At 23.5% G+C, this 24,500-nt stretch overlaps 7 protein-coding genes across 7 annotated transcripts; 6 read left to right on the top strand and 1 right to left on the bottom strand.

Moving 5' to 3' along the window:
* The first annotated feature begins 53 nt into the window (after nt 1-53).
* LOC128953111 (neither inactivation nor afterpotential protein G-like) lies at nt 54-1,392 on the top strand. The gene is made up of 2 exons (XM_054298585.1): nt 54-427; nt 1,074-1,392. Exons 1-2 carry the CDS (start codon nt 54-56, stop codon nt 1,390-1,392), a joined length of 693 nt encoding a protein of 230 aa, XP_054154560.1.
* A 476-nt stretch (nt 1,393-1,868) lies between these two features.
* Nucleotides 1,869-3,152, bottom strand: LOC128953110 (uncharacterized). Its single transcript, XM_054298584.1, has 4 exons — nt 3,030-3,152; nt 2,782-2,896; nt 2,324-2,711; nt 1,869-1,971 (listed from the first exon to the last, which is right to left on the bottom strand). The coding sequence occupies exons 1-4, from the start codon at nt 3,132-3,134 to the stop codon at nt 1,869-1,871; spliced, it is 711 nt and encodes a 236-aa protein (XP_054154559.1). The 5' UTR covers nt 3,135-3,152.
* Nucleotides 3,153-7,637: 4,485 nt separating this feature from the next.
* On the top strand, nt 7,638-8,553 carry LOC128953109 (paraneoplastic antigen Ma6E-like). Its single transcript, XM_054298583.1, has 4 exons — nt 7,638-7,652; nt 7,723-8,028; nt 8,096-8,196; nt 8,262-8,553. The coding sequence occupies exons 1-4, from the start codon at nt 7,638-7,640 to the stop codon at nt 8,551-8,553; spliced, it is 714 nt and encodes a 237-aa protein (XP_054154558.1).
* A 1,267-nt stretch (nt 8,554-9,820) lies between these two features.
* On the top strand, nt 9,821-10,742 carry LOC128953107 (pupal cuticle protein 36-like). The gene is made up of 4 exons (XM_054298582.1): nt 9,821-9,835; nt 9,906-10,211; nt 10,279-10,379; nt 10,451-10,742. Exons 1-4 carry the CDS (start codon nt 9,821-9,823, stop codon nt 10,740-10,742), a joined length of 714 nt encoding a protein of 237 aa, XP_054154557.1.
* A 1,514-nt stretch (nt 10,743-12,256) lies between these two features.
* LOC128953106 (paraneoplastic antigen Ma6E-like) lies at nt 12,257-13,252 on the top strand. Its single transcript, XM_054298580.1, has 4 exons — nt 12,257-12,271; nt 12,377-12,700; nt 12,783-12,883; nt 12,961-13,252. The coding sequence occupies exons 1-4, from the start codon at nt 12,257-12,259 to the stop codon at nt 13,250-13,252; spliced, it is 732 nt and encodes a 243-aa protein (XP_054154555.1).
* Nucleotides 13,253-14,534: 1,282 nt separating this feature from the next.
* On the top strand, nt 14,535-15,445 carry LOC128953105 (paraneoplastic antigen Ma6E-like). The gene is made up of 4 exons (XM_054298579.1): nt 14,535-14,549; nt 14,610-14,918; nt 14,975-15,075; nt 15,154-15,445. Exons 1-4 carry the CDS (start codon nt 14,535-14,537, stop codon nt 15,443-15,445), a joined length of 717 nt encoding a protein of 238 aa, XP_054154554.1.
* A 1,450-nt stretch (nt 15,446-16,895) lies between these two features.
* On the top strand, nt 16,896-17,874 carry LOC128953104 (paraneoplastic antigen Ma6E-like). The gene is made up of 4 exons (XM_054298578.1): nt 16,896-16,910; nt 17,016-17,339; nt 17,402-17,502; nt 17,580-17,874. The coding sequence occupies exons 1-4, from the start codon at nt 16,896-16,898 to the stop codon at nt 17,872-17,874; spliced, it is 735 nt and encodes a 244-aa protein (XP_054154553.1).
* Nucleotides 17,875-24,500: the final 6,626 nt, after the last annotated feature.

Genomic DNA, 24,500 nt, shown 5'->3' with positions numbered 1-24,500 from the left:
CGTCCCAGTAGTCGTCAACTATTACGGTACGGMTGCCTATCCCCAGGATAGCCATGTMTATCCCGGATACGGTTATCTATGCTTATATGTCGCCAGCGTTTACCGCMGCCAATAGCCGTAGCCGTAGTCAACAGTTTGATAGGTCAGTCCGACGTCAATGGTTAGACTGGTTTCGRTCGTTTCCAGGGGACAGTCGACCCGTTTTCAGTCCCGAAGTCGGTGTTGTACGTATCAAAAGTCAGGGTAGTGTTAGACTTGATGACCGCCGCCAGTCTACCGATGATATCGTTGGTGGACAGCCGTCAGTGATYATTGACCCGAACTATCTGTCCAATAGTACCGATATGTCGGCATTGGTTAGTGCCTTGAAATTTCTATACTATATCATTGAAATGACACCGTTTGCCAATTATATTGAAATACCAAGGTTAGTTTTTTTAGTAGTATTTAATTAATTATTTTTTTATATTTTGTTGTAAAAATAAAATTGTTAGCTAACTGTGTGCTAAAAAAATAAATTAAATAGATTAATAACATTTTTAAAAAAAAATTTAGTTTAAATTTAAAAAATATTTTTATCTATTTATTATTTATTATTTAGTATTTTTTATTACATTCAAATTAAAGTTATAATATATAACTTTATATTAATTAAAAACTAACTAAAAATAATTGAAAATTATAAAATATACAATATTTAAACAATTTTTATCTAAAATATATATATATTTTTTTAAATTTTAAATTACTAATTACTAAATTATTAAATAATTAATTAGCTAATTATATTTATTTTATTTATTTATTTATTATTATRATTACAMAATGTTTCTAATAATTAATTAATTAATTTTGTTAGTGTTTTGAATATTATATAATAAATTAATTAAATTTATAATAAAAAAAAAACAATAAAAATTATTAACAAATAGTAKATACGAAAAAATAAAAAAAAATTATTATACTATTAATAATTGATTTATTATAATTAAAAACCAAAAATTAATTAATTAATTAATATTATTATTATATTTTTTATTGTTATTTATATGACATATCCATTTCATATGCAGACCTATACCCCGGTGCCAGTACTGTCCCGACGGGCGTCCAATCCATCGGTGCGACCAATATATCCGTTGTTTGATCAGAGAGACGGCACAAAGTTTTCAACATTTTATCGGCACCTGTCGTATGGGCGGCGGCGGCGGCGGCGGCGGCAGTGATGTAGTAGTGGACGAACGGTTGCGCGTCAAACACGTGCACCGATTGCGCGTAATCGACGCGTCAGTGATGCCCGATGTGGTCAACGCCAACACCAATGCAGCCGTTATTATGATCGGCGAAAAAGGGGCACAAATGGTCAGTCAGGATAATAGAGAGAAAATTTAAATATTAATATTATTTTTAATTTTTTAATTTTTTAATTTTTTTTGAGTTTATAATTGTTTTGTTTATAATAAAAAACATTAATAGTTACAATAATAATATTTATTTATTATTTAGTATTATTTAGTATTATTTATATGAATATACATGTAATTATATTTATTTTATTTTAATTATTTTTTTAAAAAAAATTGATAATATTACAAAAAATTTTTTTTCAATAAATATTTATCAGTAAAAAATTATTTATTTTTTAAAAATATATGTATAATTATTTAATTTTTTAAAACTACTTTATTTTACTATTATATTGTTTGGGAAATACATATTACTTAAGATTTAACTATTTAGTAACATTTTAGTAACATTTTATATATTATAATAATTTTTTAAATATATATAAAATATATAAATTAAAAATCAATCTTTTTATTAGTAAAAAAATAATTTTAATATTTTTTTGTAAAAAAAAATAATATTTACGATGCTAAAACTGGTTGTCCAAAATGATTGCCAATTCCGCACATATTTTTATTTCTAATTAATCTGATGTAACCATTTTCACCCCAATTTGGACCCCAACTGTTGAAAACAATATTTTTTTAAAAAAATTAATAATATTACAAAAAAAATAATAAATAAAAAAAAAATATTACATTAATTATAAACATTCTTAATAATAACATAATAACTATAAAAAAGTATAGATTAAAAAAATATATGGGTGTCATCCATAATGGACGCTAATTTAAGCTACTGTGTGGGTATAGGTTATAATTATAATACATACACATACACACACACACAAACACACACACTCACACACAACCTCCCCCCCTCWCAYACACACACACATACATACATACACACCCATACATACATACACATACACACACTAACATACACACACACCCATACACACCCACAAACATACCTGTTTCGGGCGATCCAATACTTAACACCAGTCGGATCTTCACCATAACCAACAACCAATACATTATGATTGTAATCCCCATCCCCTGGACAGTCACCAATGTTATCAAACACACCGCCAGTATATGTTTCCCATAGCCTACCGACTCGGACAGTGGCCACAACCGGTCCGTTCGATAGAAATGTTTCCATAATATCCTCTTCGCCCGGATGACCAGTTTTCGCTACACCACCCAATCGTGTGACTACTGTAACATTTTTCGGGCACTTGTGCTCGCAATGTCCGGTATAGGGATAGGACTGTTCCGAAGCCATACCTATACCTTTCATTAGAAAGTCATAAACACTCAGCGGATCCTTAACATGACTACCGGGACACCAACTGTCCTCTAAAATAAAAACATATTATAATTTAATTAATTAATTATTTTTATTTAATTATATTTTATTTATTTTTACGGCAATCGTAGACTTGTTGGTCACTTAGCTTAACCAACTGTCCACCAGATCGTTGATAGTGTTTAGCCGATAGTGTGGCCAAAACATTCAATATACCCGCGTCACGTCCCGTTCCCTGAAAATAAATAATTAATTAATTTAGTATATAATCAAAAAATAAATATTAATTTAGTATATAATCAAAAAAAAATTTACAATAAATTTAATTAATTTTTTTAAAACTATATAAATATATAATAGTAGTCTACCTGATCCGGCACCGGTAGTATAGCACCTCTATCTCGCCAATCAAATCCCTTAGATTTAATGGGCACTTTTCGCATCGATGATAAATGTAGAAATAAAATTAGCATGCTAAAAATTATTAGTAAATTGGACATTTTAGCAAATTAATATTTTTTTATAAATCTATTTAATTAGATAATAAAATATTAATATAATTAATAATTATTTTTAGTTTAATAAAATTTATTAAATAACTTTAACTATAGCTAACTGATTATTAATATTTTATTATTATAAATTTTCAGTTTATATAGTATTTAATTTTTGTAGTTAATAATGTGCAAAAAAAGTTAAAAAATGTGTTTGCTCATTGTCAATTATATTTATTATTATTGTTTGATCATGATACAATGATATTTTATTAGTTTTATAAAATTAAAAACATTAGAAATAATAATTATTAATTTTTATATTAATCTAGATAAATATTATTATATATATATATTTGTTAATAATATTTTACTTAATAATAAGTTTTTTTTGTAATTAAATAAAAATTTTAGTTATCAAGGTTATTATACCCTTAATCAAATTATAGATAAAAATACAAAATTTATTTATAAAATAACTAAATAAATATAATTATTTGTTTGCTTATAATTACAGCTAATTACTAACTACTACTACATATATATATATATATAATAATATATATAAATATAAATTTATAACATTACTAACAAATTAGAAAAAATTTTAATATTTAATATTAAATTCATTTAATTTAATTTAATTAATTATTTTTATTTAAATTTAAAAAATACTGTAATAACTTAATTGATACATATTTTATACAAATATAATAGTATGAAAATAAAAATACAATTAGCGTTGGTTTCCTAAGTTATGATACTTATAATAATTAAAAATAATTTTGTAGTAATTATTATTATTATTATTATTATTATTTTAGTAAAAATAAAATTTACAAAAATCACTATTAAAACTTAGATATTAATATTTGATGAGACATTTAGATTTAAGATTATTTTTACTAAAATATTTTACTATTATATAATTTCAAAATTTTTAAATATTATTTCAAACAAAAAAACTGTATTAATTTAATTGATAACTATTTAATACTATTATATATTATGAAAATAATAATTGACATTAGTATACTTACATTATATAAAATTTATAAATTAATTATTAATTAATTATATACTATAAATGTAAAAATTTTTGTTACTGTTATTATAATAGTAAAAATTAATTTTTATTTTTCAAAATATAATTTTTTTAAAATGCAAAGTAATGTTTTTATTTATATTAGTAAAAATTTATAATATTAATTGAGATAAATATTAATACTACTATATACTGTATATTATTTAATATTTAATTATATTTGCATATAAATTTACTTTAAATACAATATATATTATTTAAAAAAAATAAATATTATTTTACTACATATTTTACTATATATATATACATTTATTTATTTATTCAAAAAACTGTAATAATAAAAATTGATTACTATTTTATACGATTATATAATATAAAAAATAATTATTTTTTGTAGCCTTAACTAACCAATTGAATTACATATTTTATGTTAGTATTTAAATTAATTTAAAAAATAAAATTATTATAAAACAATAGTATTGGGAAAAAATTTTTAAAGAAAAAAAAATTAATTATAAATAACTCAATTAAAATCTATAAACATTATACAATATAAATATATTTTACACATATAAATCTATAATAATGTATAATAATGTAAATATTTATTTTTGAAAAAAAACTGTAATAAATTAATTGATAACTAAAATATTTATCTTTAATTAGAAATTGGAAACTATTGGAAATTGTTTAATAATAGTTAAATCTTTATTAAAATATTCACAAAAAATACATACATTTTTTTAAAAAAGTAATCTATTTTTTAAAACTTAATATTTAAATTTTTGAAGAAAAATATTATTCAAAAGTTTTACATTTAGATTATTTTTATAAATATATATTTAAATGTTTTAATTATTTTACAAAAATTTTTAAATATTATTTCAAACAAACAAAAAAAACTGTTATAATTTAATTGATAACTATTTTATACTATTATATATTATGAATTAAATTATTAAGTTTAGCTTATATTACGCATTGGTATTAAAAAAAAGTTTATAAATTAATTTATAAATTAATAATTATTATACAAAAAAATTTGTATTACACACAAATTTTATAAATTAATTAATAAATTGATAATTATTATACTAAAATGTTAAATAATTATTTTTGAAAATATCAAACAAAACTTTTAACAAAAAAAAAGTAAAGTAACTTTTTTTTGTTTTTTATTAATAAAGATTATTTATAATATTAATTTAGATAAATATTTTTTGTTTATAAATATACAGTTTAAAAACAATAATGATACTAAATATATAAATTTTGTTATTATTTAATATTTATTATTATTTGCATTACAAATATACTTTACATACAATATACGGTATATTATTATTTTTTTTTAAATTTAAATTGCTAACATTGAGATTAAAGTTTATTTTAATAAATATTTTAATATTAAAAGTCATATATATATATATATATTAATATTTATTAATTGAAAAACTGTAATAATAATTGATTACTATTTTTATACGATTATATAGTATGAAAATAATTATTAATTTAACCATTTATTGGACAATTGAATTATATATATTTTATTTTCTGTATTAATTATCTAATTAATTAATTATAATGTAATAATAATTTTATTATTGTATTAATAATAAAATTTTCTTAAAATATAATGATAAAAGTAAAGTAATCTTTTTGTTTATTAATAAAGATTATATATATATATATATATATATATATTAATCTATTAAAAATAAAAATATGTTTTTTACTTATTGTCAATATCTAAAAAAAAAATTGTTTTATCATGATAAATTATGTTATTTTAATATATTTATTAAAATAACCATTACTAATAATTATTTGCATTTATTTTAATATTATTATCAAAATTATTAATTTTTTTTACAAAACTCAATGTTATTGTTTTATATATAATATTTAAAAAAATAATTATTATTATTATTAATACAAAGTAAATACTAATTATAATAGTAATAATCTATTGTAAAATTTTTAATTTTGTTAGATTATATAATTTTTCTTTAAAAAAAAATTATCAAGGTTATTTTACTTAACAATATACTTTTAGATAAACTTTCAATAGATAAGAAATAAATACTAATACTAATAATTATTATTTGTTTGATCACAAATTAATATATATATATATAATGAAAACAATTATTACTAATTTTTTTATTAAATAAAATTAATCAATTAATGTTAAAAATAAAAAAATAAATAAATAAAATGTGAATTTCAACATATTAAATCAAATATAAAAATAAATTTTAAAATAATTGTAATTGTATAATATTAACATATATTTATTATTATTATTTGTAAATTTATAACTATAGACTAACATATTATATGAAATTATAATATTTAATATACAAATTCATTTAATTAATTAATTACTTAATTTTTTTTATCCAAAATAAAACCTGTAATAATTTAATTGATACATATTTTATACTATTATAATAGTATGAAAATAATTAATAAATTAGCCTTGGTTACCCCTACTGTATCTGTAATAGTGTATTAATATTATAATACTATTATTATTATAATCTAAAATAAAAATTTTTAATATTTATTAGTATTGTTATTACTATTATTATAGTATTAATAAAATATTTAAAATATTTTCAATATCTATTTAAAATCGATAAGATTTAAAGATTTAGATTACATTTTAAATATCATATTTAATAAGATTATTATATTACAAAAATTTTTGTAAAAATGATTTCAACAACAAACAAACAAAAAGCTGTAATAATTTAATTGATAACTAAAATATTTAATTATAAATTTATAAATAGTTATGTTTTATAGATCACCAGATATTTGGAAATTGTTTAATAATATTTAAATCTATATTAAAATTTCATAAAATACATACAGTCTATAATAGTAATGTATTTTTTTATAATTAGAAAAAACTTAATATTTAATAATTTTAATGAAAATTACTTAACAAAAAGTTTTTAGAAAAAAAAATCGTAATTAAATAAAAATTAAATTTTCAAATAAACTGAAATTTATTTTTTTTTACTTAAAAAATAGTTTAATTAGAAAAAAGTTATAAAAAATTAATTAATTAATAAATACATAATTGAAGGACAAATTAATGTCCAAATATAAAAGTTTATTAAAATTTTGTAGTTTTTAGTTAAAAATGTCTAAAAATTTTTGTGTTTTTTTTAATTTACAGGTAATTTACGGAAGTTTCGTCTATAATAAAAAATACGTATTTTTTTCAATGACTTTCACTGGATATACATTTGTCTGAAAATTATTTTCTTTTGTATATAAATAGGTGTAAAAAATATCAGTTTTAACAAAATATTATAAATATATAAATAAATATATAAAAAAAAGTTATTTATTTATATTATATTTTACTTTAAATTTTTTTTTGTGTAAAAAATAGTTATATATATTTCAACAAAATTAATATGAATAGCAAACAGGTATATAATGTGTTAAATATATATTTTTTTAGTATTACTTTAACTAATATTAATAATATATATATATTAGTTATTTTTCGTGGCACTGGTTGGCCTATTATCCCTATCCGCCATCACTACACATACCAGTGCTCAAGAGTATGGATTAGACGACAGCAATGAACAGGAGCTAGAAGTGGCCGAAACTAAAAATGCTGGTGCTGTAGCAGCCGGTGCTGCCGTTGCTAAAGGTGCCAAATCGGGTGGTTTCGCTACCGGTGCTAAAGCGGGAGCCACGGGTGGGGCAGCATTCAAGTTAGCGGCTGGCGGTAAAAAGGCCGGAGCTGCCGGTGCCGTTTCGGGAGCAGCCGGTGCTAAGTCAGGCAAAGTAGCTAAGGTTTGTTGGTTGTTGTGATAACTAATATATGAATAGATGTTATATAAAATCTTATTATTATTATTAGGCATTTGGTGCGGCCGGCAAAAAGGGTGCCAAATGGGGAAAGGCTGGCAAATTTGGCAAAGCTGGAGGTGCCGGCTATAACAAAGCCTACGGCAAAGTTGCGTAAGTATTAGACTAATACTAATAATAATTATAATTAATTATATATTATATATATATATGTACAGCACTTTCGGTACGGCACAGGGATTCAAGTTTGGTAAGGCTGGCGGTGCCTATGCTAGTGGCGGTGCCGCTGGTGCTGCCGGTAAAAAGGGTGGCTGGGCTGGAGCTGCCGGTGCTGCAGCTGGTAAGGCTGGCAAAGCAGGTTTCTCTAAGGGAGGCTCAGCTGCCGGTGCCGCGGCCGCTGGTAAAAAGGGATTTGCGGCCGGAAAAGCTGCCGGCAAAAAAGCGGGCGCAGCCGGAGCCGCGGCCGGTGCTAAAGGTTTCAAAGGAGCCGCCGGTGGACTAATTGGTTAAATAATTTTTAAAAATATATTATTATTTATATTATTAAATAAAACCTTATTGTAAATTAAATATATTTATATATATATATTAAAAATGTTTAATTACAGTAAAAATAAATATAAAAAAATCAAATTTATAAATGTATTATATTTTTCTATCAATAAAAAAATTAATTTATATTTTATAATTATTATTTTTAAATATTAATAAATAAATTTAAAAAAAATTCAATTTCAAGTTTATTTTAGTTACAAATTATATTTAGAAAAAAAAATTAATTTACAATAAAATAATATAATAATAATTTTCAAACTATAAAACACTTACTATCAATAAACTAATTGATTTTAAATCAATTTCAATATATGCATATTTTTATAATTATTATATTATTATTATTAAATATTAAATAATAAAAACTATTTTTTTATAAATACATTGATTTTATATATAAATTTATTATATTTTGATTATATTTTTAGTTAATATAATTTATTATTAGTTATAAAATAATTTCTAGAAAATAATAAATATATTTTAATAAATAAGTTACTTTAATTATTATATTAAATGTCACTTAAAAGTATAAATTAATTTATGTGATAATATTTAATATTTTTTTTTAATAAATTACTATAATTATACTAAAAAAAATAAATAATATTTTTAATCATTTATAAAAATAGTTTGTTTTATTATAAACTATTAATTTTTTTTAACAATACAAACAACAACAAAAACAACATAGACAGTATGCTAGACAACTACAGGTGCTCTATATATATATTGTATAACAAATTGACCAAGCTATACCGGATGCTTGACACTACCCGGCCACCTATCTATATACTATAGATAGACAGTATACTAGTATTATAGCAAAATATATTATATAATATAAGCCAAACATTTAACATGTCTATTATTATTATACAAATTGATTATTTTACAATTAGTTAGTCCTCAAAAATATTATGGTTTTTTAGTTGAAAATATCTAAAAATTTTTGTGTTTTTTTTTAATTTACAGGTATTTTACGGAAGTTTCGTCTATAATAAAAAAAATATGTAATTTTTTTCAATGACTTTTTAACTGGATATACATTTTTCTGAACTTTATTTTTGTATATAAATAGGTGTAAAAAATCTCAGTTTTAACAAAATATTATAAATATATAAATAAATATAATAATAATATAAAAAGTTATTTATTTATATTATATTTTACTTTATTTTTTTTTGTAAAAAATAGTTATATATATTTCAACAAAATTAATATGAATAGCAAACAGGTATATAATGTGTTAAATATATATTTTTTTAGTATTACTTTAACTAATATTAATAATATATATATAATAGTTATTTTTTGTGGCACTGGTCGGCCTATTATCCCTGTCCACCATCACTACACATACCAGTGCTCAAGAGTATGGATTAGACGACAGCAATGAACAGGAGCTAGAAGTGGCCGAAACTAAAGGTACCGGTGCTGTAGCAGCCGGTGCTGCCGTTGCTAAAGGTGCTAAATCGGGTGGTTTCGCTACCGGTGCCAAAGCGGGAGCCGCTGGTGGGGCAGCATTCAAGTTAGCGGCTGGCGCTAAAAAGGCCGGAGCTGCCGGTGCCGTTTCGGGAGCAGCCGGTGCTAAGTCAGGCAAAGTAGCTAAGGTTTGTTGGTTGTTGTGATAACTAATATATGAATAGATGTTATATAAAATCTTATTATTATTATTAGGCATTTGGTGCGGCCGGCAAAAAGGGTGCCAAATGGGGAAAGGCTAGTAAATTTGGCAAAGCTGGAGGTGCAGGCTATAACAAAGCCTACGGCAAAGTTGCGTAAGTATTAGACTAATACTAATAATTATTATAATCTCTAATATATACGCATATTATATATATATGTACAGCACTTTCGGTACGTCACAGGGATTCAAGTTTGGTAAGGCTGGCGGTGCCTATGCTAGTGGTGGTGCCGCTGGTGCTGCCGGTAAAAAGGGTGGCTGGGCTGGAGCTGCCGGTGCTGCAGCTGGTAAGGCTGGCAAAGCAGGTTTCTCTAAGGGAGGCTCAGCTGCCGGTGCCGCGGCCGCTGGTAAAAAGGGATTTGCGGCCGGAAAAGCTGCCGGCAAAAAAGCGGGCGCAGCCGGAGCCGCGGCCAGTACTAAGGGTTTCAAAGGAGCCGCCGGTGGACTAATTGGTTAAATAATTTTTAAAAATATATTATTATTTATATTATTAAATAAAACCTTATTGTAAATTAAATATATTTATATATATATATATTAAAAATGTTTAATTACAGTAAAAATAAATATAAAAAAATCAAATTTATAAATGTATTATATTTTTCTATCAATAAAAAAATTAATTTATATTTTATAATTATTATTTTTAAATATTAATAAATAAATTTTTAAAAAATTCAATTTCAAGTTTATTTTAGTTACAAATTATATTTAGGAAAAAAAATTAATTTACAATAAAATAATATAATAATAATTTTCAAACTATAAAACACTTACAATCAATAAACTAATTGATTTTAATTTATTTAATTTCAAATTATGCATATTTTTATAATTATTATATTATTATAAAATATTAAATAATAAAAAATATTTTTTTAATAAATACATTAATTTTATATAAAAATTTATTATATTTTGATTATATTTTTAGTTAACATAATTTATTATTAGTTATAAAATAATTTCTAGAAAATAATTTAAGAGATTTAATTAAGTAATTTACTATCAAATATCGCTATTAAATGTTAGTTAAAAATAGAAATTTATTTTTGTTATAATATTTAATATTTTTTTATAAATTACAATAACTATAGTAAAATATAAATAAATAATATTTTTTAATCATTAATATAAATAGTTTGTTTTATTATAAACTATTAATTTTTTGCTATTAATTAATTAGTATATAAACAAAAAATCATAGACAGTATGCTAGACAACTACAGGTGCTCGATATATACAATATAACAAAGTGCCCAATCTATACCGGGTGCTGGGCACTACCCGGCCCCCCTATCTATATATTATAGATAGACAGTATACTAGTATTATAGCAAAATATATTATATAATATAAGCCAAACATTTAACATGTCTATTATTATTATTATAGAAATTTTACAATTATTTAGTCTATCTAACTGTCCCCACACAATAATATTAATAATAGACAATTAGTTAGTATCAATCGGGGGGGTAGGGGGGTAGGGTGGAGTATAGGTTCAGGTTCAATGTCGATAGATGTACGCCAAATAATTTCAAAAAAAATTAATTTATAACAACAAAAAATAATTATAATTAGTATGTTTTTAAAAAAATGTTAATGTTTTGTAATTTACAGGTATTTTTTATTTGTAAGTTCCGTCCAATAGTTTTTTGATTTTGTCTATTTTTTCAATGACTTTAGACAAATGGGAAGTTTTTTTTTAAAAAAAAGTGGAAATACATATCAGATATTTATTTATGTATTTATTTTTTACTTAACTTTTTGCCAAAATTATATAATTTATATAAATTTTTTTTATATATAAATAGGAGACAAATATCTGTAATAATAAAATATTAAATATTAAACAATTTTTTTTAGTAAATTATTTTCTAAACAAATAAATTATTTATTTATTTTATTTATAAATATAAAAATAAATTTTGTGTATTATATATATATTTCAACATTTAATATATTAATATGGATTACAAATTGGTAACTATTTTTATAATATGTTTTATTTATAATTTAATATATAGTTATAATTTATAAAAAATATTTATTTATATATTAAATAAAATGTTTTTCAAATAAAAATAGTTATTTTTGGTGGCACTGGTCGGCCCACTATTATCATCCCTGTCCACCAAAACGTATACCAGTGCTCAACAGTATGAAGGATTAAATGGCGATGAAACCGATAAACAACTGGAGTGGCTTCAAGTGGCCGAAACTAAAGGTACCGGTGCTGTAGCAGCCGGTGCTGCCGTTGCTAAAGGTGCTAAAACGGGTGGTTTCGCTACCGGTGCCAAAGCGGGAGCCGCGGGTGGGGCAGCATTCAAGTTGGCAGCTGGCGGTAAAAAGGCCGGAGCTGCCGGTGCCGTTTCGGGAGCAGCCGGTGCTAAGTCAGGCAAAGTAGCTAAGGTTTGTTTGCTGTTGTTGTTGTGATAACTATTATATCAATAGATGTTATATAAAATATTATTATTATTATTATTAATGTTAGGCATTTGGTGCGGCCGGCAAAAAGGGTGCCAAATGGGGAAAGGCTAGTAAATTTGGCAAAGCTGGAGGTGCCGGCTATAACAAAGCCTACGGCAAAGTTGCGTAAGTATTAGAATAATACTAATAATACTAATAATTATTAAAATCTCTAATATATATATATATATATATATGTACAGCACTTTCGGTACGGCACAGGGATTCAAGTTTGGTAAGGCTGGCGGTGCCTATGCCAAGAGTGGTGCCGCTGGTGCTGCCGGTAAAAAAGGTGGTTGGGCTGGAGCTGCCGGTGCTGCAGCTGGTAAGACTGGCAAAACGGGTTTCTCAAAGGGAGGCGCAGCTGCCGGTGCCGCGGCTGTCGGTAAAAAGGTATTTGCTGCCGGAAAAGCTGCCGGCAAAAAAGCGGGAGCTGCCGGAGCCGCGGCCAGTACTAAGGGTTTCAAAGGAGCCGCCGGTGGACTAATTGGTTAAATAATTTTTAAAAATATATTATTATTTATATTATTAAATAAAACCTTATTGTAAATTAAATATATTTATATATATATATTAAAAATGTTTAATTACAGTCTAAATAAATAAAAAATAAATCAAATTTATATATGTATTATATTATTCTATCAATAAAAAAATTAATTTATATTTTATAATTATTATTTTTAAATATTAATAAATAAATTTAAAAAAAATCAATTTCAAGTTTATTTTAGTTACAAATTATATTTAGAAAAAAAATTAATTTACAATAAAATAATATAATAATAATTTTCAAACTATAAAACACTTACTATCAATAAAATAATTGATTTTAAATTAATTTCAATATATGCATTATATACAATTATTATATTTTTATTATTAAATATTAAATAATAAAAACTATTTTTTTTATAAATACATTGATTTTATATATAAATTTATTATATTTTGATTATATTTTTAGTTAATATAATTTATTATTAGTTATAAAATAATTTCTAGAAAATAATAAATAGATTTTAATAAATAATTTACTTTAAATATTATATTAAATGTCACTTAAAAGTATAAATTAATATTATATGATAATATTTAATATTTTTTTTATAAATTACTATAACTATACTAAAATATAAATAAATATTTTTTAATCATTAATATAAATAGTTTGTTTTATTATAAACTATTAATTTTTTTAACTATACAAACAACAAAAAAATAGACAGTATGCTAGACAACTACAGGTGCTCTATATATATATATTGTATAACAAATTGACCAAGCTATACCGAGTGCTTGGCACTACCCGGCCCCCTATCTATATACTATAGATAGACAGTATACTAGTATTATAGCAAAATATATTATATAATATAAGCCAAACATTTAACATGTCTATTATTATTATACAAATTGATTATTTTACAATTAGTTAGTCACCAAGGATATTATGGTTTTTTAGTTAAAAATATCTAAAATTTTTTGTGTTTTTTTTAATTTACAGGTATTTTACGGAAGTTTCGTCTATAATAAAAAAATATGTAATTTTTTTCAATGACTTTCACTGGATATACATTTGTCTGAAAATTATTTTCTTTTGTATATAAATAGGTGTAAAAAATCTCAGTTTTAACAAAATATTATAAATATATAAATAAATATATTTTTATAAATAAGTAAATAAAAAACTGTTAATTATTTATTTATATAATATTTTACTTTAAAAATTTTTTTAGTGTAAAAAAATAGTTATATATATTTCAACAAAATTAATATGAATAGCAAACAGGTATATAATATGTTAAATATTTTTTTTATATTATTTTAACTAATAATATATATATAATAGTTATTTTTTGTGGCACTGGTCGGCCTCTTATCCCTGTCCACCATCACTACACATACCAGTGCTCAAGAGTATGGGTTAGACGACAGCGATGAACAGGAGCTAGAAGTGGCCGAAACTAAAGGTACCGGTGCTTCTGTAGCAGCCGGTGCTGCCGTTGCTAAAGGTGCCAAATCGGGTGGTTTCGCTACCGGTGCCAAAGCGGGAGCTGAGGGTGGGGCAGCATTCAAGTTGGCAGCTGGCGGTAAAAAAGCCGGAGCTGCCGGTGCCGTTTCGGGAGCAGCCGGTGCTAAGTCAGGCAAAGTAGCTAAGGTTTGTTATTTCAATATATCAATAGATGTTATATAAAATCTTATTATTATTATTAGGCATTTGGTGCGGCCGGCAAAAAGGGTGCCAAATGGGGAAAGGCTAGTAAATTTGGCAAAGCTGGAGGTGCCGGCTATAACAAAGCCTACGGCAAAGTTGCGTAAGTATTAATAGTACTAATAATAGTAATAATAGTAATAATTATAATTAATTATATCTCTAATATATATATGTACAGCACTTTCGGTACGGCACAGGGATTCAAGTTTGGTAAGGCTGGCGGTGCCTATGCCAAGGGTGGTGCCGCTGGTGCTGCCGGTAAAAAGGGTGGCTGGGCTGGAGCTGCCGGTGCTGCAGCTGGCAAGGCTGGCAAAGCAGGTTTCTCTAAGGGAGGCGCAGCTGCTGGTGCCGCGGCCGCCGGTAAAAAGGGATTTGCGGCCGGAAAAGCTGCCGGCAAAAAAGCGGGCGCTGCCGGAGCCGCGGCCGGTGCTAAAGGTTTCAAAGGAGCCGCCGGTGGACTAATTGGTTAAATGATTTTAAAAAATATATTATTATTATTATTATATATATCTTTATTGTAAATTAAATATATTTATATATGTTTTTTTTAATGTTTAATTACAGTCTAAATAAATAAAAAAAAATCAAATTTATATATGTATTATATTTTTCTATCAATTAAAAAAATTAATTTATATTTTATAATTATTATTTTTAGATATTAATAAATAAATTTAAAAAAAATTCAATTTCAAGTTTATTTTAGTTACAAATGATATCTAGAAAAAAAATTAATTTACAATAAAATAATATAAAAATAATTTTCAAACTATAAAACATTTACTATCAATAAACTAATTGATTTTAAATTAATTTCAAATTATGCATATTTTTATAATTATTATATAATTATTATTAAATATTAAATAATAAAAACTATTTTTTTTAATAAATACATTAATTTTATATAAAATTTATTAAATTTATTTACTATCAAATATCGCTATTAAATCTCAGTTTAAAATAGAAATTAATTTATGTTATAATATTTAATATTATTTTATAAATTACTATAACTATACTTAAAAAATAAATAAATAAATAATATTTTTTTAATCATTAATATAAACAGTTTGTTTTATTATAAAATTTTTTTAACTATACAAATAACAACAAAAAAACATAGACAGTATGCTAGAAAACTACAGGTGCTCTATATATAAACTGTATAAGAAAGTGCCTTATCTATACCGGGTGCTGGGAACTACCCGGCCCCCTATCTATATACTATAGATAGACAGTATACTAGTAGTATAGCAAACATATTATTATATAATATAAGCCAAACATTTAACATGTCTATTATTATTATAGAAATTGATTATTTTACAATTAGTTAGTCTATCTAACTGTCCCCACACAATAATATTAATAATAGACAATTAGTTAGTATCAATCGGGGGGGGGGGTAGGGGTAGGTAGGGGTATAAGTTCAGGTTCAATGTCGATAGATGTATGCCTTATAATTCAATAACAAAAAAAAATAATAACACAAAAAAATAATTTATAACAACAAAAAATAATTATAATTAGTATATATTTTTAAAAAAATATTAATGTTTTGTAATTTACAGGTATTTTTTATTTGTAAGTTCCGTCCAATAGTTTTTTGATTTTGTCTATTTTTTCAATGACTTTAGACAAATGGGAAGTTTTTTTTAAAAAAAGTGGAAATACATATCAGATATTTATTTATTTATTTATTTTTTACTTAACTTTTTGACAAAATTATATAATTTATTAAAAAAATTTTTATATATAAATATGAGACAAATATCAGTAATAATAAAATATTAAATATTAAACAATTTTTTTTAGTAAATTATTTTCTAAACAAATAAATTATTTATTTATTTTATTTATAAATATAAAAATAAATTTTGTGTATTATATATATATTTCAACATTTAATATATTAATATGGATTACAAATTGGTAACTATTTTTATAATATGTTTTATTTATAATTTAATATATAGTTATAATTTATAAAAAATATTTATTTATATATTAAATAAAATGTTTTTCAAATAAAAATAGTTATTTTTGGTGGCACTGGTCGGCCCACTATTATCATCCCTGTCCACCAAAACGTATGCCAGTGCTCAACAGTATGAAGGATTAGATGGCGATGAAACCGATAAACAACTGGAGTGGCTTCAAGTGGCCGAAACTAAAGGTGCTGGTGCTGTAACAGCCGGTGCTGCCGTTGCTAAAGGTGCCAAAACGGGTGGTTTCGCTACCGGTGCCAAAGCGGGAGCCGCTGGTGGGGCAGCATTCAAGTTAGCGGCTGGCGGTAAAAAGGCCGGAGCTGCCGGTGCCGTTTCGGGAGCAGCCGGTGCTAAGTCAGGCAAAGTAGCTAAGGTTTGTTATTTCAATACATCAATAAATTTTTATATATAATATATTATTATTATATTTATTAGGCATTTGGTGCGGCCGGCAAAAAGGGTAGCAAATGGGGAAAGGCTAGTAAATTTGGCAAAGCTGGAGGTGCCGGCTATAACAAAGCCTACGGCAAAGTTGCGTAAGTATTAGAATAATACTAATAATACTAATAATTATTAAAATCTCTAATATATATATATATATATATATGTACAGCACTTACGGTACGGCACAGGGATTCAAGTTTGGTAAGGCTGGCGGTGCCTATGCCAAGGGTGGTGCCGCTGGTGCTGCCGGTAAAAAGGGTGGCTGGGCTGGAGCTGCCGGTGCTGCAGCTGGCAAGGCTGGCAAAGCAGGTTTCTCTAAAGGAGGCGCAGCTGCCGGTGCCGCGGCTGCCGGTAAAAAGGGATTTGCGGCCGGAAAAGCTGCCGGCAAAAAAACGGGAGCTGCCGGAGCCGCGGCCAGTGGTGCTAAAGGTTTCAAAGGAGCCGCCGGTGGACTAATTGGTTAAACAATTAATCAAATCTATTATTATTATTATTATTTTAATTATAAAAACATAAAAGTGTTAATTAAATGTTTAATAATAGTCTATAAATAAAATACTATAATTTATTTTATATAAAGTTTATAATATATTTTACAAATAATAATAATTGTGATATTAAAATGTTGTCAATAAAAAAAAATAAAATTTAATTTTAATTTTTAAAATGTTCAAAAATTTAATTTATATTTATTACTAATCAAAATTAAAAAGGTAAGTAAATTATAACTATTTTTTTATAAATAAATAAATTAATAATCATAATTAAATAATATGTTATTAATTTTTTTAATTTATAATAAATTTAATATAATAAATATAATAAAATTTAAAAATAATATATAATGTTATTTTTTCTACTTATTTTATACAATTAGTTAATAATGTTTATAAATTAACTATATATTTACTATAAATACTAAAAATTAATATAATAATAATAATATTGCAATTTAAATATTTTTAAAAAAAAATTAATCTTATTTACAAATAATTCAAAATTTTTTTAAATATTTCAATTACTGTTGCAATTAATAAATGTTTATTAAATTATTTATTAAATTGTAATATTTTTTTATTATTAAATTTATTATTTACGTATATTATTGACGTATATACTACAATATGTTGTTATTAATAATTAGTAGTAAATTAATACATTTAATATGTAATATTTAATAATATAAAAATTTAATATAATATTATAATTAAATAGTTATATATATATATATATATATATATATATATATATATAGTATTTTTTACTGGAGTAACAAAATTGTAATATTATATTATAAATTATCAATAATATTATATATATTTATTTATAATATATATTGTGTTAATTAGTTATAAATTAGATCTATTATTATTATTATTATTTTTAAATTAATTGCAATATTATTTTTAATTTAATAAAAACAATCATATCCTGTGTTTATTGTATTGAAACTCTCTCTCTCTCTCTCTCTCTCTCTCTCTCTCTCTCTCTCTCTCTCTCTCTCTCTCTTTCATTCAATCAAAAAATMACTTAWAACTAAAAATTAAAAAAAAAAAAGTTTTCAAAAAATATTTGATATGTTATATTGATTTGTATTGTAAGTGTTGAAACAGTTATCTATTAATAGTACMAAAAAAAACAAAAACAAAACATTATTATTAAATCATTTATTAATAACAATAGTAAAAATAACTAATTTATGATAACTAATAGCCTAAAAAAATAACTAAATAAAATTGTTGTATATATTGTTGTTGTAAATTTCATCCTATAATATTTAAAAAAAAAAAAAAAAATAATTGTTTTTAATTTAATTTTTCAATGATTTCAATCAACTGGAAGTTTWGATTATTTTATTTTATATATATATATATAGAAATATAAACAATAATTACATTACATWTATATATATATATTGTTTAACATTACTATATATATACTGTATATATAAATATGAGCTAAAATCTCAATTGATATTAACATATATTATTGATATATCAATATATAACTAAWTTATAATAATTATAWTTTTAAAATAATTTAAATTTATTATAAATATTTTGTGTGTAAAATAAATAGTTATATATATACAGTATATATATTTCAATACATATAATATGGATAACAAATTGGTAACTAACAYAAAAAACTGATATAATATGTTTAAAAATATATATATATATAATAATAATTTAATTTTAAATAATTATTTTGTAATAAAAAAAAGTTATTTTTGATGGCACTGRTCATCGGCCAACTATTATCCCTGTCCTCGACCACYAGTATTACGTATACTACCAGTGCTCAGGTGTATGGGTTAGACAACTACGACACCGGCGATCTGGTGGACGGTTCGGCCAACGATGAACAACAACACCAACAGGAGCTTCAATTGGCCGATACTAAAGATACCGGTGCTGGTGCTGATGGTGTAGTAGTAGCAGCAGCGGTACTGYCGTTGMCAATGCAGCCAAATCGGGTGCCGGTAGTTTAGGTCCAGGTGGTAGAAAATCGGTAGCCAAGGTAGTAGCTGGTGGTAAACAAATCGGAGCTACCGGTGCTAAGTCAGGCATATTAGCTAAGGTTTGTTAATGTTGTTGTTGTTGTTGTGATAATAATAATAATAATTATATTTTKTTAGWTATTTAATTTGTTAAAAAATTTTACGGCCGGCAAACGGGGAAAGGGAGGCAAATGGGGAAAGGGAGGCAAAYGGTGGCAAAGYTAGAGGTGCCGGCTATAAGAAAACTTATTTACAATAATAATAATAATAATTTCTAGAAAAATAATAGTTAAAAAATTGTAATWTTAAATATTAATAGTTTTTTTTGAATAATAATATTTACTAAATCATATAAATTAATTAATTTATTTATTAATTTTAATAATATAKGAATAAATAAAATAAAATATTTATATATATATATTTTATTGTAAAATGTATAACAAATTTGAAGATATTWATTCAATAAATTTTTTTTCCTAAATTTATAATTATTTTTTAATTATAAAAAATTTTGTGTTTAAAATATTAAATAAATAAAAAAAATTATTTTCTAATTTGCAATTTTTTTAAAATTATTTTTTTAGTAGATATAGCTGAATGTTATATTTAATTTTTTTTATAATTATATTACAATTAGTATTAGTTTTCAATAAAATAATATATTTATATATTTTATTAAATAAAACAATAATAATACAAAATGAATTGCAAAAAAAAATTATTTTTTATGTGAAAAAACATTTATTATGATTATTATTATTACAATATTTTAATGAATATTACTGTATATAAAAAAAATTAAATAAAAATTTAAAAACAAATTTAATATTTTAATTATAATTATAATAAAAAAAACTAATTAAATCTAGTATAAAATATTTATAATAATAAACAAATAATTTAAATTAAATAAAAGATATATAACTAAAAAATATTAGTTTGAAAATAAATTAAATTGTATTATATTAAAAATTATATATTTATTAATTTAAATTACACTTATCTATTAAATATATCTATTCATTTTAATTAAGAAATATATGAAATTTACAGTTTTTGTTTTTTAAATATTTAATAAATTATTATTTAGTATTTATTTAGTATAATGTCTATTTATAAAACTAATACTTCAGTTTTTGTAATGTTAATAATAAATGTTAAATATATTATAATTATAACTTAAATATATTTACTAAAAATTATAAATTATATACAATAAAACTGTCAAAATAATTGTCTATACAGAAAAAAAATTGAATTAAAAGAAATTAAAAAAAATATAAATAATAAGAAAAATACTAATAAATTATTATAGTTTTAGGTTTAATATTTTTATAAATATAAACTTATAAATTGTTATATTATTACAAATAGTAAAAAATGATTAAATTAGTATTTATAATTTTTGCTTTAATTTCAAGTAAAATTATACCTTTTAATTTACAATATAGAAAATGTAAATGGGCAAAAATCGCTAATTGGACATATACCATATATCTGGTAAGGTGAATTTTAAAATATAGAAAATGTGTGTATGGGGGGAGAATATTGGACAGTATAACTGTATTAATAGCGGCTCATTGTATTTCTCTACATGTATAAATTTTTATATTTAATATCATAATAAAAATAATAAAATTTATTCAATATACAATCATGACACTTTAAAAAGGATATACAGCTAAATGTGGTACATTCATGGCCAATCGAATTAACTTCAAAAACCACTATCAAGCAAAAAAAACAGGTACTATATTAACCGTTTCAGTGTCGGGGTCGCTTAGTTAGATGACGTTTAGGTGATGTTCCCGACTAGAGTAATGGTAACAAATGTATCAGTTGCAAAGTAACAAAGATAATTGTCAACAAACTTAGGAAAGAAATTTCCAAAAAAATTAAAAAAAAACATGATTTGTGCAAATAACATTATTGATGGAGGAAAACGATGCCTGTCAGGTAAAAGTTTTTAAATTTATTTTTAATTATGCTAAATATTAATTTTTTATCAAATTTAAATGTTTACTTTGGCGATTCGGGAGGGCCCCCAAGTATTGTGGAATTGTGGAACTGTTCAAGTCTATAAAAAATTTAATTAAAATAAATTAAAAAGTATAAATAATAAGAAAAATACTAATAAATTAGCTTTAGGTTTAATATTGTTATAAATATAAACTTATAAACTTATAAATTTTTATATTATTACAAATAGTAAAAAATGATTAAATTAATTTTTATCAGATACTTTTTATTATTTTTGCTTTAATTTCAAGTATTATACCTTTTCAATTTGCAATATAAAAATTGTAAATGGCAAAAAATCGCTAATTGGACAAATACCATAAATATATAAAGTATAGGTAAATTTTAAAATGTAAAAAATTTGTGTATTGTGGGAGAATATTGGACAGTATAACTATATTAACAGCGGCTCATTGTATCTATGTATGTATTTTTATATTAAATAATAATAATAATAATAATAATAAAATAATTATTCAAGATACAATATACTATGGCACAGATATAGTGGGAATGAAATTGCTATTGAAATGATTTCATGGATCATATGACCCGAAAACACATGAAACTGATTTAGCTTTAGTCTTGACACTTAAAGAGGATATACAGCTAAATTAATGGTAGATTTATGGCCAATCGAATTGACTACAAACCACTATCAATCAAAAAACAGGTAATATATTTATCGTTTCGGGTATTGGGGTCGCCTAGTTAGATTGTTTAGTCGTGTTGTATATTTCTGCCAATTTCAAGACAATTGACTAATTTTATAATAAAATAAATATTTAAAAAATACTTAAAATATAATTAAATAAAATAGCTTACCTATTTTACAGATAAAGGTTGAAAAAACAATTTTATTCAATATATTTTCCAGAATTTAAAAAAAAAACTTTTTTTATATGATCAATATTCCAATAAAATCAGTTTTCATTTATTTTTGAAACACAATTCAAAAATATAAATTTTTTTATGAAAAACCTTGCCATTTATCTGACCATGATAATTTATCCGGGTCACCTTTTATTAATTTAGAATTTAGAATTTACATGGTAACAAATGTATCTATTCTAAGTAACAAGGATTGTCAACAAACTTATGAAAGAAATTTCAAAAAAAAAATTTCAAAAAGCATGATTTGTGCAAAGCGATGCCTGTCAGGTAAGAGTTTTTATTTAATTTTATTTTTAATTATGCTAAATATTAATTTTTAAACAAATATAAATATTTTCTTGGGCAATTCTGGAGGGCCCTTTAGTATTATACAATTGTGGAACTGTTCATGTACAGATTGGTATTGGGTATCTTTTGGCTCCGGTTATACGTGGATACACTGATGTCTAATACTATAGAAATTTAATTGAATATTTCTTTTATATATAATCTAAACTTTTTAAATTGTCAAAATTTTTAAATTTTATTATAATCATTTGTTGTTTATTCCTTAGTACTTTAGGACCTAAAATTGATTTAAATAAAAAAATTTATAAAATAATTAAATGAAACTTACCTATTTTATGGATAAGGGTTGAAAAATCCATATTTTTACATATATTTATAAGCATTTTTTTAAATTTAACTTTTTATGATCATCATTAATATGATCTAATATAAGTATATCATTTTTATTTTTTTTAAACATAACTTGCACACATAAATTTTTTTAATGTGAATATGCCATTTATCTGACCAGGATAAATTATTCCGGTCCACTTTTTTTTAATTTGTGAGTTGAATATTATAGTCTCAAACATACACATACAGACATACAGACATACAGACATACAGACATACAGACATACAGACATACAGACATACAGACATACAGACATACAGACATACAGACATACAGACATACAGACATACAGACATACAGACATACAGACATACAGACATACAGACATACAGACATACAGACATACAGACATACAGACATACAGACATACAGACATACAGACATACAGACATACAGACATACAGACATACAGACATACAGACATACAGACATACAGACATACAGACATACAGACATACAGACATACAGACATACAGACATACAGACTACTGATGCAGTCGGGTTTAGGGCCGGCCCGTCATATCCAATCACTTGGTATACCAGTGATAGCCGACTTGCCGGCTGTAGGCCAGCACCACAAAGATCATATATAGTAGTGCCGCTACTCCCGGAACCGTCAATACATGCACCCGGGACCTAACACTGGAATAGTTATACCAGTTTCAGGTTAAACATACCGGTCGGCTAATGCTAAATCATAATAAGTATTATTACTAGTATTATAGATATTATTAAAATATTTTATTAAAATTGACTATAAATATTGAGCCAGCAATGAATAGAACCAGTTGAGAATGCTATAAATATCATATTAATAGTAGAAAATAGATTGCATAGATAATAATTAGTTGCCTAAAAATATATATATATATGTTTATATTTAGATCCCGTCCCGTTTAAATATAATTTTACTTAAAAATAATAAAATAGTTTATTAATATTTGTTTATATTTGATATATAATTAAATTACTAATTAATTGATTATTAT

The sequence above is a fragment of the Oppia nitens genome, unplaced genomic scaffold, assembly GCF_028296485.1.
Source record: "Oppia nitens isolate AA-2021 unplaced genomic scaffold, nextdenovo-longstitch-racon4-pilon3 scaffold20_pilon_pilon_pilon, whole genome shotgun sequence".
Classification (NCBI taxonomy): domain Eukaryota; kingdom Metazoa; phylum Arthropoda; class Arachnida; order Sarcoptiformes; family Oppiidae; genus Oppia; species Oppia nitens.
This window is presented reverse-complemented; position numbering and strand designations above follow the sequence as displayed.

Bases quoted from the DNA above. Each gene is read 5' to 3' on its own strand.
- LOC128953105 (XM_054298579.1), top strand. The intron at 14,919-14,974 runs GTTTGTTATTTC...TATTATTATTAG, and splicing joins AGTCAGGCAAAGTAGCTAAG to GCATTTGGTGCGGCCGGCAA. The intron at 15,076-15,153 runs GTAAGTATTAAT...ATATATGTACAG, and splicing joins AAAGCCTACGGCAAAGTTGC to CACTTTCGGTACGGCACAGG.
- LOC128953107 (XM_054298582.1), top strand. The intron at 10,212-10,278 runs GTTTGTTGGTTG...TATTATTATTAG, and splicing joins AGTCAGGCAAAGTAGCTAAG to GCATTTGGTGCGGCCGGCAA. The intron at 10,380-10,450 runs GTAAGTATTAGA...ATATATGTACAG, and splicing joins AAAGCCTACGGCAAAGTTGC to CACTTTCGGTACGTCACAGG.
- LOC128953110 (XM_054298584.1), bottom strand. From the start codon at position 3,134: ATGCTAATTTTATTTCTACATTTATCATCGATGCGAAAAGTGCCCATT. The intron at 2,897-3,029 runs GTAGACTACTAT...ATTTATTTTCAG, and splicing joins TACTACCGGTGCCGGATCAG to GGAACGGGACGTGACGCGGG. The intron at 2,712-2,781 runs GTAAAAATAAAT...TTTTTATTTTAG, and splicing joins CCAACAAGTCTACGATTGCC to AGGACAGTTGGTGTCCCGGT.
- LOC128953109 (XM_054298583.1), top strand. The intron at 8,029-8,095 runs GTTTGTTGGTTG...TATTATTATTAG, and splicing joins AGTCAGGCAAAGTAGCTAAG to GCATTTGGTGCGGCCGGCAA. The intron at 8,197-8,261 runs GTAAGTATTAGA...ATATATGTACAG, and splicing joins AAAGCCTACGGCAAAGTTGC to CACTTTCGGTACGGCACAGG.
- LOC128953104 (XM_054298578.1), top strand. The intron at 17,340-17,401 runs GTTTGTTATTTC...TATATTTATTAG, and splicing joins AGTCAGGCAAAGTAGCTAAG to GCATTTGGTGCGGCCGGCAA. The intron at 17,503-17,579 runs GTAAGTATTAGA...ATATATGTACAG, and splicing joins AAAGCCTACGGCAAAGTTGC to CACTTACGGTACGGCACAGG.
- LOC128953106 (XM_054298580.1), top strand. The intron at 12,701-12,782 runs GTTTGTTTGCTG...TATTAATGTTAG, and splicing joins AGTCAGGCAAAGTAGCTAAG to GCATTTGGTGCGGCCGGCAA. The intron at 12,884-12,960 runs GTAAGTATTAGA...ATATATGTACAG, and splicing joins AAAGCCTACGGCAAAGTTGC to CACTTTCGGTACGGCACAGG.